Raw genomic sequence first — 15,485 nt, 5'->3', positions numbered from 1 at the left:
TAAAAATGAGCCAAAAAGAGGAAATGCATGGTAGTGAAATGCATGATCTCAAAGCATTGTGGTAAAGGCAAGAAGAAAAATATAATACTGCTTCTCAGAGGAAGTTTTCATGTGGGTGAGCTTGAGATGCTTTTATCTCAAAATAACAAAAGCAACACACAGATGTTTTGTGGTGCTGTTATATGTCATACATGAATATCTGCTGCACTACTTTGATACAAGAGGAGGAAGTGATCTGAAGGTGTTGCATGCAGATATATTTGCCCTAATTTCCATGTCAAATTGGTCATAAAACTTTGTAGTTTTAAGAAGATGACTTCTGCTTTTAAGCAATCATTCTTTAATAAGACAGCAGCTGGGGTTTTTGAAAGCTCATTAGTCAACTTTCTGATTAGACAGCGCAGTCTGCAACAACCATGCTCTTCACAGAAGCTGAATGTTTGTTCTGGGTTTTTGTTCTCTGTCTCTCAGGTAGGAAAGATCCCTTAATTCACTGTCCACTTATATGTATCAGTGTAAATGTTGCATTAATGCCTAGGTAACATTTTACAGTTGCAGATATTTGAGACTTGTAGATATAAAATGAATATTTACTGTTGTTTAGTTTATGCTAAAAGAAGGAATTTTGTTGTATTCTGTAAGATCATCATTTGTAGTCTTCCTGTCCTTTCACAGACACTTGTTTCTAAAAAGTACACTTTATTTTTACATAAGCTGCTAGTTTCTCAGAGTTATGTACTAAAAGTTGCCTTGCTTCAGTGCCATGAATCAGTGGGTTTAAGCCATATTAACGCACTCCCGGCTTGGCTCACATAGCTCTGTAAGTGATTATTCTTGAACAACTACAGTGCCTAATCAGGATACTTAAGAAAGTAAAAGTGAGATTTTCACATTTATTGGTAACTATTAGTGTGTAGAATTATTATGCAACTAAATGAAAAATGAATATTTCTCATCTCATTTGTTTATTTTCACCCATTGAAGTGAGAATGATAAAACAAACAACTTTAAATGTATAAATAAACATTTCTGACATAAAAAAAAAGTTATCAACCAAAACACTGGATTTACTTTCAAGATTGTTGGTGGTAGAGCAGGTCACCTACTGATCGGAAGGTTGGTGGTTCGATTCCTGGCTTCCCCTAGTCTGCATGCCAAATATCCTTGGGCACGATACTAACCCCAAATTGCTCTCTGATGCATCCATCGGAGTATGAATGTGTGTGAATGTTAGCTAAAAAACAAAAAGCACTTAGGCAAATGTGCTTGTGCGAATGGGTGTGAATGGGTGAATGCACAAGTTGTATAAAGCGCTTTGAGTGCTCAGAAGAGTAGAAAAGCGCTATATAAGAACCAGTCCATTTACCATTTACCATTTGATTTCTCAATGATCAAATGTTTTGTGCAGCAGCACCCGCAGCCTCCCAGACAATGTTCAGAGAGCTGCACTGTTTTCCTTTACTGTAAATCTTCCATTTCAGAAGGGCACACAAGTTCTCAACAGGGTTTTGGTCAGAAGAGGAAGTACTATAATATTCCAGTTCCAGAATATGAAATCAATGGAAAATAACAAGTTTGATTCTTCTCAAATCTTTGGTGGTCTTTTTTTTAAATACATTTCTTGACCCTGTGACTTTTTGCAACAAAACATTTGATGGTTCTCTGATAACGTTGCAATATATTAGCAATTTTCAGAGTGCCACATGGAAAATATGCATAAAACTTATATAGTCAGAATAACATATGAATGTTATAGAAATTGTGTAAATCTGCATAGATGCTTGTTAATCAAATGTTCTGTTAAAGGTGTTCAGGGACAAACAAACAGCATCTGTGCCTTGAAAGGTTCATCAGTAAATCTGTCCTGCTCACATCAACATCCAACTTCAAGCATGAACTGGTACAGTGTACACAGGGGGGGCTTGAAGATTGAGACCTCTGCAGATGGAAAGTACAGCATGTCAGCAGAGAGTAACTTGACTCTGACAGTCAACAATCTAGCAGAGAATGATGCAAACATTTACTGCTGCAGACAACCTGCTGACAAATCAGACTGCGGCCAAAGGGGAATTTCTCTCAGTGTTGCAGGTACAGTGGTTTTATCAAACGCGTGAAGAACCGATTGTTTTATGAATAATCAGTGTATTGATATTATTTCTATTAATAATCCTCTCAGAGCTGCAGGTAAAGGTGATTCCTGCCACAGAGGGACAGACAGTAACACTGATGTGCAGCAGCAGCTGTCCTCTGACTGAAAAGCCTGCAGCCTACATCTGGTACAAGAACAGAGAGTTTCTCTATGAGGACTGGTCTCCCTGGTACCAAGAGCTGCTCAGCAGTGAGGAAGCAGTCACATACTCCTGTGCTGTCAAAGGTTACGAGGCTCTCAGAGCCCCTGAAGTCTCTGTGGGTGAGTCATGATGTTCAGTCAAATGATTTTCAGTAAACATACTCAGTATGCTAATATTTAATTTCATCTAGATTTCATCACATCAGCATGCTTCAATGTGACCTATGCTAAAAGGGAAATGTGTCGTTATGAGCAGGCATCAGTAGATGAGCCTTATTCCATCACATTTCCCAGAGATGAACACACAAACACATCTTCTTACTGATCTGTGGAGTACACTGTTTCTATTTCTATTGTTTCTATTCACTTTTTAAAAATTATTTAATTAACTGGATCACATATGTATTTAATTGCATTAAACTTTGTTGAAGACATGTATAATGGAAATGGGTGCAAGATATAAAATTAAACAAAGCAAAGAGAGGCTTTTCCTTAGGAGAAGACGGCGCATGTACACAAAACTATGGTAATTGAGAAAAATGGTAAAGAAATAGCAGGGTATCAAATATTCATATTAATAATTTAGTGACTGATGAAACTGTATTCCCCATTTTTTTAGAGGTGTATATCGTGAGGACTAGTGGGAACACACTGACCTGCAGCAGCTTGTGTCCTCTGACTGACCCTCAAACTGTCTATGTGTGGTATGAAAATGGAAAACCTTTTAGGGAAAATCAGCATCTCAACAATGAACACAGTTCTTTGAAAAACAACTTTTACTGTGCAATTAAAGGTCACGAGCATCTTCAATCTGATGAAGTCTGTGAGTATCAAAGAAAACTGTTAATTCTGTTAATTAATAAAAAGCTGTTATCTCAACATGCAGACACCACAGTCAACTTTAAATCTTCCATCTATATTTCAGGTGTTCAGGATAAAAACTGCTGGAGAGTGAATTATGTCAGCAGGAGAATCTGTGCTCTGGAAGGATCTTCAGTCAACATTATTAGTAAATACTCACATCCTGATGACATGAAACCGGAGTTTAAATTATGGATTAAAAAATGGAGAACAGGTGATAAGGAACTTGAAAAACCGATTGAGCCTTCAGGTCGTGTGGAGTATCACAACAATGTGAAGAACCAACATACCCTGACCATCAAAAACCTGAAGAAGAATGACTCAGGAGAATATACATTCATCCTGAAACGACATGATAAAGAACTGAAACTGCCTGGAGTCTTTTTGATTGTCACAGGTAAAGTCTCCTAACAAGGATTAAGATGTTTTATTCCCAAAAAGTTGACTCCGTTCATCTGGACGTAGCATTTTCAGTGGGAGAAAGATCTGAAGAAGTCACTCATCCAAGTGACTCATCCAAGTCAATCTTCCAGAGACTGATGTGGATGAATGATGAAACATTTCTCCCTCTGAAAATGCTACATCCAGATGAACACAGTCAACTTTCTGGCACTAATGTACAAGTCTTATCAGCAAAATTTCACTGATCATCACATTTTAGCTGGTCTAAGAATAAGTGCTTCTTGTTAAACTGTTGACTGTCCTTTGCTTTGCACACCAATTGACCTGTATCACATTACCCATCACAATGCTATCCTATATTAAAAAAAAAGGTAACTGGGAAATTTTTATGAGATTTATAGTTTTTAATTATTTAACAATGTTCATCTTTCAGAGCTGAGAGTGAAGATGAGTCCTCCTGTAGTGGTGACAGAGGGTCAGAGAGTCACACTGACCTGCAGTACCAGCTGTCCTCTGACTGACAACACAAACTACATTTGGTACTTGAACAGTCGACCTCTGAACATGACAGAGACACACAACAAACATCTGATCCTAGACGCAGTCAGCAGGGAGAATATAAGAAATTATTCCTGTGGTGTTAAAACCAACAAGGATAGCACCACAGCTCAATGGCTACCAGCAGCTGCAGGAGGTTTTGCAGCTCTCCTGTTAATAATAATAATACTTCTCACTGTGTTCTGCTGCCAGAGGTGAGCATCACTGTGTTCTCTTTTATATCAATCATGTTCAAACTCTGATTTGAAATCTGTTATTCAGTTGTATCCTTTCATGTTTGACACTCAGAAAAAAAAGGGCTTCCAGTCATTCTCCAAAGAGTGAAATATCAGACAACAAACAGCAGGTACATGGCAGGTTTATCTCACTAACATTATACCCTCTCGTACGCAATGAAATGTAAACTTATGTTATTTGGTTTCCTCTGGTCAGCCTTAATCCCATATATGGAAACAACCCAGCTCAGCACTGCAGGATGCTTGACACCATGAACCACGAAGCTCATCTCTATGCCAATGAAGTTGATCTCTATGCCAATGAAGTTGATCTCTATTCCAATGGCGCTAGTCTCTACTGTAACCTTTAATATTGAGTCATTACCTACAAGAAAAGCACCACAGTTGATGAGTCCAGAGTGTTAAACAATCACAGTCTATAGTGGAAATATAAGGTAAAATACAGTAGAAATTAGTAAAAAAGTAAAAATGCATAGGGTTTTCAACTTAAAGATAGCCTACGATATTACGTGTTGCAAAAAACCTGGAAAGTGCATCACAACATAAAAATGCTATTGTTAACTTTGTCAGAGACGCCAGCTGTACTACTTTGTGAGCTTTGTGTTGCTTTGTGAATTTATAACATTATCTGGAAAATGACTGTAAAACTGAACTTTAAAGTCATCGTGTCTGCAGGTTTCTTTCTTTCTGAATCATAAATGAACCACTAACTGCTAAACATAGAGAACGAAAGTTTCTAATGTTTCTAATGTTTCTAATAATGGTTATGTAAAATAGACAAAATAAACAAAGTAGCTCAAGTAGCTAAATTCTTTTGCACAACTATTGTGAAGATTTATCAGAATAATCACTTGTGGATTGTTTCTTCACCTTTTTGCTGTCAGAAGGTGGAGGGTTTATTAAATCTTTTTTTCCTTCTATTAATGACTGTACAATAAGTACAAGTAAGATCAGACCTGCTCTCAGGTGAGTTTCCTGCAAATAACGATTATTTACATTAACTATCACTTGACTGCAGAATGTAGAAAAGTCAGTAAAAACCTGCCACATAACATAACATAATTAACTAATGACATTTACAGCTCAGTTATCTTTACAGACTTGTTCAGATTATGCTTTTTTTGATCAGAAAAACAATATCTCACAGCATCTAAGGCAGCAAACAACATGAGTGGTTATAAAATATGATTTTTATTAAAGAGTAAAAGTGTTTACATCTGTGAGTGTGGTTGGAAAGTGCTAAAGTCTGGCACTTTCTAGCCACACCCAGCACCCACATTCAACCAGAGGCAAAAAAAAGTAGCTTCACAGAAAACTAAAGTCTCCATCTCTACAGCTGTTCATGCTGCACGTTGAACTTGTGGAACAGCTTTACCACCTCCACAGCTCTCTGCTCAACAATGACTATTTAATGCATTCAAATACAACTACAAGGAGCAGAGTTGATATTTACAGTAAATCTAATAAAATCATCATTATTATATGGGAAGTGACTGAATGTAGTTTAATATGTTTTCATGGTACAACATAGCATGCAAGAATACTAAAGATTTAAAGAAAGAGGAAGGATGTTTGGTTTTAGTGTCCAAGCTGCACAACCAGTAAATGTGAAACATTCATGTTATCTATCTCATCCCTCAGTCTGACAAAGAGTACTTCTTAGTTTGAATGGTGAGTGACTTTGTCTCTTGTGTTTTGTGCACTTACTGTCATCTTTACACTTAAAGTTTGGACTAAAAAATCATGTTATTGAGAGATGCTGGCTTTCTGTTTGTGGCTGTCATCTTTTATATCTCAGGTGTCAGTGATTATTCATGAGTCCTGAAATAAGAATAGACGTAAATGCATATACTCACCAAAAGAAAAGGACAAACGTCAACATTGTATAATTTATAGAGATGAGAACTTTGAATGTTCTGCCAAACCATTTGGTAGAGCACACTTTGAGTCCCTATATGTTTCTGAAACATGCACTGAAATGAACTTAACCCTGTTTGAGCCATTTCTGCCACTTTGTTTTGATATGTTATTCTCAGAAAATCCACTGGATGTCGACCTTTCTTTAGTGGAGGTGGCTGTAGCTCAGGCAGGTCATCTACTGATCGGAAGGTTGGTGGTTTGATTCCTGGCTTTCCCTAGTCTGCATGCCAAATATTCTTGGGCACGATACTAACCCAAATTGCTCTTCTATGCATCCATCGAAGTATGAATGTATGTGTGAATGCTAGTTAGAAAGCACTTAGAAAATGTGCTTGTGAGAATGGGAGTGAATGCACAGGTTGTGTAAAGCGCTTTCAGTTCTCAGAAGAGTAGAAAATATATAAGAACCAGTCCATTTACCAAGTTGGAGACCTTTTCAGTTAGCTTCCATACAGGAAGTTAGAAAAGGAACACTCAAAATTTCCTACACCACACGACGGTGTCAAGATTCTTTATTTGTCATGTGCATAATTATACAAGTACAACACGCAGCAAAATGTGACCTGATACGCTCCTCGACTGTGCAAAAAGAGAGAGAACAGTATATACAGTGAGTGAATATATACAAAGAGGACATTATGTGCAGTAAGTGAGTTATATATAAATCATGTCTGACAGACAGGGTACACTGTGGGTGTGTACAGATGAGTCAAGTTTTGGGGCACATCTGCCACCCACTGCATCACAACACCTGTCATTCACTTAATTACAATAGACGCACACAGTAAAGGGAAAAGACACACTGCTCTGGGTCAGGGACAAGCTGCATCCAGCAACAGGTGTTCCCTCGCCTGGATGCCCCAAACAAAGTGCAGACTGGACATCCCAACATTATTGGACATACCAATAATAATAATAATAATAATAATAATAATGATAATAATAATAATAATAGTAATAAGTAATATTATAAAAATGATCTGGATACAAATATTGAATCTCATTTCATTTATTTTTGTCCAGATTCCATCACACAAAGATGCTACAGTGTGACTTATGCTTATAGAATGATGTGTTCTTACAAACAGGCATCAGTGGATAAGCCGTCCTCCATCACATATCCCACAGGGAAAGTTTTCACAAACAAACTGTAAAAGCATTTGTTTGTATTTGTTGAAACTTATATTTTGGTCAATCATATAAGCTGTTTCAATGTTTAAATCTGGGACTCTTGGCCATTTGACCTTAGAACTGAAGAAGCTTCTCGGATTAGAGGTGAAACGTCTTCAAGCAACTTAAAGAAGTCCAGACGCTTTTCTTTGCAAACTCCTTTGACTGTGTATGTGACACTTGCAGACACTTAATGTTTCTTCGTAATGGGAACTAAACAAGCCAAGACTGTAACCATAATCAGCTAGAGGGCAGCAGAAATAAAATTTCTGTAGGCGTTAATTTTTCAAATGTAAAATACTAACTTGCTCAGACAGCTATAGTATATAAATGCATAAAGTATTTAAAGAGGAAGGAAGTTTGGGTTTAGTTTGAAACCTGCATGATGTGTAAAACGAATGAACACAAATCAAATGCCATCCATCCATCCATCCATCTTCATCCGCTTTATCCGAGGCCGGGTCGTGGGGGCAGCAGCCTAAGCAGAGAAGCCCAGACCTCCCTCTCCCCAGCCACCTCCTCCAGCTTATCGGGGGGAACACCAAGGCGTTCCCAGGCCAGCCGAGAGATATAATCTCTCCAGCGTGTCCTGGGTCTGCCCCGGGGCCTCCTCCCGGTGGGACATGCCCGGAACACCTCGCCCAGGAGGCATCCTTGTCAGATGCCCGAACCACCTCAACTGGCTCCTTTCGATGTGGAGGAGCAGCGGCTCTACTCTGAGCCCCTCCCGGATGGCCGAACTTCTCAACCTATCTCTAAGGGAGAGGCCAGCCACCCTTCGGAGGAAGCTGATTTCTGCCGCTTGTATCCGCGATCTCGTTCTTTCGGTCACTACCCACAGCTCGTGGCCATAGGTGAGGGTAGGGACATAGATCGACCGGTAAATTGAGAGCTTCGCTTTTACACTCAGCTCCCTCTTCACCACGACGGACCGGTGCAGCATCCGCATCACTGCAGCCGCAGCACCAATCCGTCTGTCGATCTCCGGCTCCCTTCTCCCATCACTCGCGAACAAGACCCCGAGATACTTGAACTTCTCCACTTGGGGCAGGAACTCATCCCCGACTCGGAGTGGGCACTCCACCCTTTTCCGACTGAGAACCATGGCCTCAGATTTGGAGGTGCTGATCCTCATTCCCGCTGCTTCACACTCAGCTGCGAACCGTTCCAGTGCGAGCTGGAGGCCCTCACCTGATGAATGACCCGCCAAATCAAATGCCATTTTATCATAATCTGACATGCTGGCCAGGAATTTGACATACCAGGGTATGCCCTGTCTGCTTTGTCTCTATTTGACAAATGAATTGCACTCCAAATGAGAATGATGGAAGTTTCACGATGTACAAAAGTACAAACTAAAGTTTTATTTAGAACATAGTGCATGTTATTAACATGGAATTGAATTTTAAACTATAAATGACACTAGTAAATATTTTCTTGGAGAAAAAAAATAACTAGATTAGAAAATATTGGGGACGGGCAGATTAGTTTCTGGTTTTCAAGGCTCGCTAAGGTTCTAGGCGCACCCTAAAAGAGTCATAAGGAATCAATCAATCAATCAATCAATCAATCAATCAATGTTTATTTCTATAGCACATTTAAAAAGGACCTGTGTCCATCAAAGTGCTTCACAAAAGTGCCGCAATGCAGGTTACAATAAAAGACAACAAAAACAGTTATAGTTACAGCAACAGTTACGGTTATGTAGCACAAATGCAGGCCAGTCTGAACTAATTTGCTTCAAAGGCTAGATTAAGAAAGTGAGTTTTTAAGCGCAATTTAAAAGATTGTATGGACATCAGTCAGAGCACATATGCACAAAGTCAGGCCATATAAAAATTAATGAACTAATCTGGCTAAACATGGTCCCTGGGTCTTGGTTTAGGAGTTTTGGGATGATTCAGGTTTTTCTAGATTTGTATTTTTGATTATCTTTGTTTCATGATTCTATATTCTGCATATATTATATTTACATTTGTCTTGTTTCTTAGTTTTATGGGTGTTGCATTCAGGGTTTTCTTGGAGAGTGTTAAGGGTTTCTGGTTTTGTGCTTTCTTGGAGCAAATTAGAAGCAAATTAGAAGTACCTGACTCCGTGGTACAATTCTCAAACACGTAGCCTAAAGCAGATAACTCGTAAGCTGGAGAAGAAATGGCGTGTCACAAATTTAGAGGATCATCATTTACCCTGGAGAAATAGTTTGCTGCTTTATAAGAAAGCCCTCCGCAAAGCCAGAACATCTTACTATTCGTCACTGATTGAAGAAAATAAGAACAACCCCAGGTTTCTCTTCAGCACTGTAGCCAGGCTGACAAAAAGTCAGAGCTCTACTGAGCCAACAATCCCTTTAACGTTAACTAGTAATGACTTCATGAACTTCTTCACAAATAAAATTTTTATCATTAGAGAAAAAATTACCAATAATCATCCCACAGATGTAATATTATCTACAGCTACTTTTAGTACCATTGATGTTAAGTTAGACTCATTTTCTCCAATTGATCTTTCTGAGTTAACTTCAATAATTAATTCCTCCAAACCATCAACGTGTCTTTTAGACCCCATTCCTACAAAACTGCTCAAAGAAGTCCTGCCATTAATTAATTCTTCGATCTTAAATATGATCAACCTATCTCTAATAATCGGCTATGTACCACAGGCCTTCAAGGTGGCTGTAGTTAAACCTTTACTTAAAAAGCCATCTCTAGACCCAGCTGTCTTAGCTAATTATAGGCCAATCTCCAACCTTCCTTCCATATCAAAAATCCTTGAAAGAGTAGTTGTCAGACAGCTAACAGATCATCTGCAGAGGAATGGCTTATTTGAAGAGTTTCAGTCAGGTTTCAGAGCTCATCACAGCACAGAAACAGCTTTAGTGAAGGTTACAAATGATCTTCTTATGGCCTCTGACAGTGGACTCATCTCTGTGCTTGTCCTGCTAGACCTCAGTGCTGCGTTCGATACTGTTGACCATAATATCCTATTAGAGCGATTAGAACATGCTGTAGGTGTTACAGCTACTGTGCTGCAGTGGTTTGTATCATATCTATCTAATAGACTCCAATTTGTACATGTAAATGGAGAGTCCTCTTCACACACTAAGGTCAATTATGGTGTTCCACAGGGTTCAGTGCTAGGACCAATTCTATTTACATTATACATGCTTCCCCTAGGCAGCATCATTAGAAGACATAGCATAAATTTTCACTGCTATGCAGATGACACGCAGCTCTATCTATCCATGAAGCCAGGTAACACACACCAATTAGTTAAACTGCAGGAATGTCTTAAAGACATAAAGACCTGGAAGGCCGCTAACTTTCTGCTTCTTAATTCAGATCAAACTGAGGTTATTGTACTCGGCCCTGAAAATCTTAGAAATATGGTATCTAACCAGATTCTTACTCTGGATGGCATTACCTTGGCCTCCAGTAACACTGTGAGGAACCTTGGAGTCATCTTTGACCAGGACATGTCCTTCAACGCACATATTAAACAAATATGTAAGACTGCTTTCTTCCATTTGCACAACATCTCTAAAATTAGAAATATCCTGTCTCAGAGTGATGCTGAAAAACTAGTTCATGCATTTATTACTTCCAGGCTGGACTACTGTAATTCTTTATTATCAGGATGTCCTAAAAACTCACTGAAAAGTCTTCAGCTGATCCAAAATGCTGCAGCAAGAGTACTGACAGGTACTAGAAAGAGAGAGCATATTTCTCCTGTTTTGGCTTCCCTTCATTGGCTTCCTGTTAAATCCAGAATTGAATTCAAAATCCTGCTCCTCACATACAAGGTCTTAAATAATCAGGCCCCATCTTATCTTAATGACCTTGTAGTACCATATCATCCTATTAGAGCACTTCGCTCTCGCTCTGCAGGCCTACTTGCTGTCCCTAGAGTATTTAAAAGTAGAATGGGAGGCAGAGCCTTCAGTTTTCAGGCCCCTCTTCTGTGGAACCAGCTTCCAGTTTGGATTCGGGAGACAGACACTATCTCTACTTTCAAGATTAGACTTAAAACTTTCCTTTTTGCTAAAGCATATAGTTAGGGCTGGACCAGGTGACCCTGAATCCTCCCTTAGTTGTGCTGCAATAGACGTAGGCTGCGGGGGATTCCCATGATGCATTGAGTTTTTCCTTTCCAGTCACCTTTCTCACTCACTATGTGTTAATAGACCTCTCTGCATCGAATCATATCTGTTATTAATCTCTGTCTCTCTTCCACAGCATGTCTTTATCCTGTTTTCCTTCTTTCACCCCAACCGGTCGCAGCAGATGGCCCCGCCCCTCCCTGAGCTTGGTTGTGCCGGAGGTTTCTTCCTGTTAAAAGGGAGTTTTTCCTTCCCACTGTCGCCAAAGTGCTTGCTCATAGGGGGTCATGTGATTGTTGGGTTTTTCTCTGTATTTATTATTGTGCCATCTACTGTACAATATAAAGCGCCTTGAGGTGACTTTTGTTGTGATTTGGCGCTATATAAATAAAATTGAATTGAATTGAATTGAATTGGAGCAGCATATTCTGGTGTGTTTCTTTATATTTGTATTTTCAGGTTTTAATTCTCTTGTTTATTTCTGTTCTTGGTTTTAGTCTGGTTTGTGTTATTCCTTGAATCCCCATTCCTCCCTCCCTTGTAATTCTGTGTCTGGCTTAGTCCATAACTACCGCCCCATCGCTAAGTTACTTTTACTTTTACTTAATGAGCAGCTCTTTAAGATAATGGAAGGCAAAAATTTATTATATAAACATCTGATTTTGGCAAAAAAACAAAAACCCAAAAAACAATGCTGCTTTGCCGGTCCTTATGAACAACATTTTAATTGAGACTAATCCATAATAAGACATACATACATAAGTATACAGGTGTCTGCTATTATCATCTTACAACTTAATGCCCCCCAAACACATACACAAAACAATCTGCTTGAAACCTGGGCATTATTTATGATCAACATCTCAGCTTTAAGAAAAATATCCAAAGTCTGTCCAGTTTTATAAGATTGGAGGCTAAGCTGTTGTACTCAGATCAAACTGTTTTCACTTTTGTGATTGATAACATTTTTTTGGTATTCCAGCCTTACTAATGAATTCATATTTTCATATGTTTCACATTTTCACCCTTCATTTTGCTGTCTGCATTCATAAAGCCTGCATGAAACAGAAACAGCAAGAATGCATGAACCAAAGCATCTGTGTAAGAGTCCATCGTCTGTTGTTATATTTCCTGCCATGCTATTCTTTGCTCTACTGTAACTGTTTCTAATGTCTATAAATAGAAATGCCTCTCTCTGTCAGTTTTTCTCTTCTTTGCTTTTTCATCATGTATTTCTGCTTTTACAGTTTTAAACTTCTGGTGTTCCTTTCTGTTAGACTTTCTGTGGTTACACAGTCTTTTCTGTTTGTTTCATCTGCCAGTCCTTTTTGTGTTTTGGGTGCACTTTTTTTTAAACAGCAGGCCTTTCACACATGGCTGGTGCTGATGCATAAGATGACATTTTTCTCATCTTTGCATGCCACACTTCTTCCATTGTGCAGCATTCACACATGTACCATGGCCTTGATTAGCTTGCAGAGACTTCCTGTGTTTTTGAAGAAATGAGTTATTGCATGAGTTGTTAGATGTTAGGTATTCAATACACTGCATAGAACATTTTTTGAATTTTCCCCATTTGATACATTGAGAAAAGCAGGAAATTTTGTTGTATCTGTAAACACATCCAACAGAGACAACATTTTGTTAAGTTGTAAAAACTTACATTACTGCATTAAAATGACAACTTGAATCGCTGGAAATCAGCTGAATTGTTTTCATGATGTCCCATGATGCACTTTTTTCTTCACTCACCTCTTCTCACTTCCTAAGAGTTGATACACCAGGCTGCATTTAATCATTAATCTCTGGTTCTCTTCTGTAGTGTGGCTTCTGTCCTGTCCCACTGCCCCCACCCCTAGCTGGTCACAGCAGATGGCTCCCCCTCCCTGAGCCTGGTTGTGCTGGAGGTTTCTTCCTGTTAAAAGGGAGTTTTTCCTTCCCACTGTCGCCATGTGCTTGCTCTTACACTATAAAGCACCTTGAGGCACATTTAGTTGTGATTTGTTGCTATATAAATAAAACTGAACTGAATTAGAGAAATATTAAGTTGGATTTGATAATGTGATAACTGAAGGTGCTGAGGAAATAAAACTGCTACATCTGCACTAAGATTTGTAACATGATTTAGAAAGAACCGTCCTCTCTTACTCATGCCCCATTCAACTTCATTATCTAATAAGCCATGCATTTCCTGTAGAAGGAGCACAGCAATGTCTTTTTCTGTACTGAGCTCATGTAACACTGCTCACCTTTCTCTATCCCTCTATCACATTTAAAGTTTCCATTCTCCTATACTCTCCTTATCTTTAAAACACAATATATGAATATGTCTCCATCAGGGATTGTCTGTGATTTCTAAAGACCGTCCTTCAATGGGTTCATGGAAAAAGTAATTGGTCTTCTGTAAGGAATATGCCCGCTGATCATCATTCTTTGAGAACTGAGAACTGTAACAACGAAACACCCTCGGACATTTCTTCTTCTTTTCCAACATTTCCAACATTCAAATAACCTGAAATCTTGCTTTGATTTAAAGCTTCAGTTTTCATTCACCTTGCCTGTCCACTGCTTTGATTTGCCTTCACTTCTCCTTCCCTTTTGCCACAGCTTCTGCATTTCACTTCATCATCCTCCTGCACTGTTCACCAGTCCATTTTCACACCACCATGCAGAGCTATTTGCTGGTTGCTATCTACAGCACTATCTGTGGCTAGCTGTTTATTTGCGTCACAATCTGCAGATCATTGCTTACTGTAACCACTGTCACTAGCCTTCAACTGCTTTCTTGAAACACTGGCTTGAGCCTGCAACTCACTTGTTCCATTTTCCACTGTTATTTAGGCAGACAGTATGAGCACTGCAGTCAAAGCACATCATGTGTAACTGAGCTGGAACAATAATAGTACATGAATCATTGCCATGTTTAATTCTTTTAGACACTGAAATGTCTTTCAAAGGGTCATTCATATATATATAAATGTCTGTCTTTAAAGAGACTGAACGTGTTGGAGTCTGATGTCTTTGCAACCAAGATGATCTGTTCATTTGGAATTAAGGAGGTGGGCAACAGATCCACACTGAGGATACAAATGATGGAGAGACAGCTGCCAACAACTAATTCAATACCACACCTCTCTCAACCAAAACCTGAACATCTTCGTCTCAAAGAAAAACAACAGCCCTGTAGACTTCTCTTACACTCTCAAGAAAGCAATTCTGAAAAGAGAAGCAGTCCAAACATCCACTCATTCAGTAGCTCCACACACCCTCAGAGAGGAAATTGTTTCCATCCTGGTTTTGGAAGAGCAGACTCTACTCCAACTTCCTGCTCAATAAAGTTTGTCACCATATATTAAAAAATAGTATTCCTCTGTAGTTGAGTGACTTTTGTATGACTTCAGCATCACAACTGGTGTATCTGTTTTTAAACTCTGCATAAAACACATGATAAAAATCAGTTGAAAAGAAAAAACATGGCTGACTTCTGACTTTAGAAATATTTGGCAGTAAACGCACTAATTCAAAATGTTGTACTAAAAGCAAACAAAAACCTGTTGTTTCATGAAGTTTTCATGTGTGTGAGCTTGAGATGCTTTTGAATTGAACATTAAAAGTTCAAAGTCTCTGTGTCTGTGGGTTTTTTTCTCAGTTTTATCTGGACCACAAAATGACAACCAAACCACATGTACCTTTTTTTCACTCTGACAACATGGAAACATTAAAAAACAAACAAACAAAAAACCCCCCATAGAATTAAGTCATGCATGTAACTATATATATATGTATACTAATACATACCTAAAGAGATATATATAGAGATATAGAAATATGTGAAACAGCTAGTTTGACACTTGAGGTTTCGTCTTTCCACAACAGGAAGTGATCTGAAGGTGTTGCATGCAAACACATTTGCCGTAATTTCTTTGTCCATTCTGTCATCAGACTTCACAGT

General features: G+C 38.7%; 2 protein-coding genes across 2 annotated transcripts; both read left to right on the top strand.

The window, feature by feature from the left end:
- The first annotated feature begins 372 nt into the window (after positions 1-372).
- On the top strand, positions 373-2,615 carry LOC109202517 (uncharacterized). Its single transcript, XM_019360204.2, has 4 exons — positions 373-471; positions 1,807-2,088; positions 2,177-2,410; positions 2,482-2,615. Exons 1-4 carry the CDS (start codon positions 417-419, stop codon positions 2,613-2,615), a joined length of 705 nt encoding a protein of 234 aa, XP_019215749.1. The 5' UTR covers positions 373-416.
- Positions 2,616-2,913: 298 nt separating this feature from the next.
- Positions 2,914-5,116, top strand: LOC109202690 (sialoadhesin-like). The gene is made up of 5 exons (XM_019360627.2): positions 2,914-3,113; positions 3,216-3,548; positions 3,987-4,305; positions 4,400-4,457; positions 4,544-5,116. The coding sequence occupies exons 2-5, from the start codon at positions 3,323-3,325 to the stop codon at positions 4,547-4,549; spliced, it is 609 nt and encodes a 202-aa protein (XP_019216172.1). The 5' UTR covers positions 2,914-3,113; positions 3,216-3,322; the 3' UTR covers positions 4,550-5,116.
- The last annotated feature ends 10,369 nt before the right edge of the window (positions 5,117-15,485 follow it).

Source organism: Oreochromis niloticus, linkage group LG6, assembly GCF_001858045.2.
Source record: "Oreochromis niloticus isolate F11D_XX linkage group LG6, O_niloticus_UMD_NMBU, whole genome shotgun sequence".
NCBI lineage: Eukaryota > Metazoa > Chordata > Actinopteri > Cichliformes > Cichlidae > Oreochromis > Oreochromis niloticus.
The sequence above is the reverse complement of the archived record's forward strand: the minus strand, read 5'-3'. Positions and strand labels throughout refer to the sequence as shown.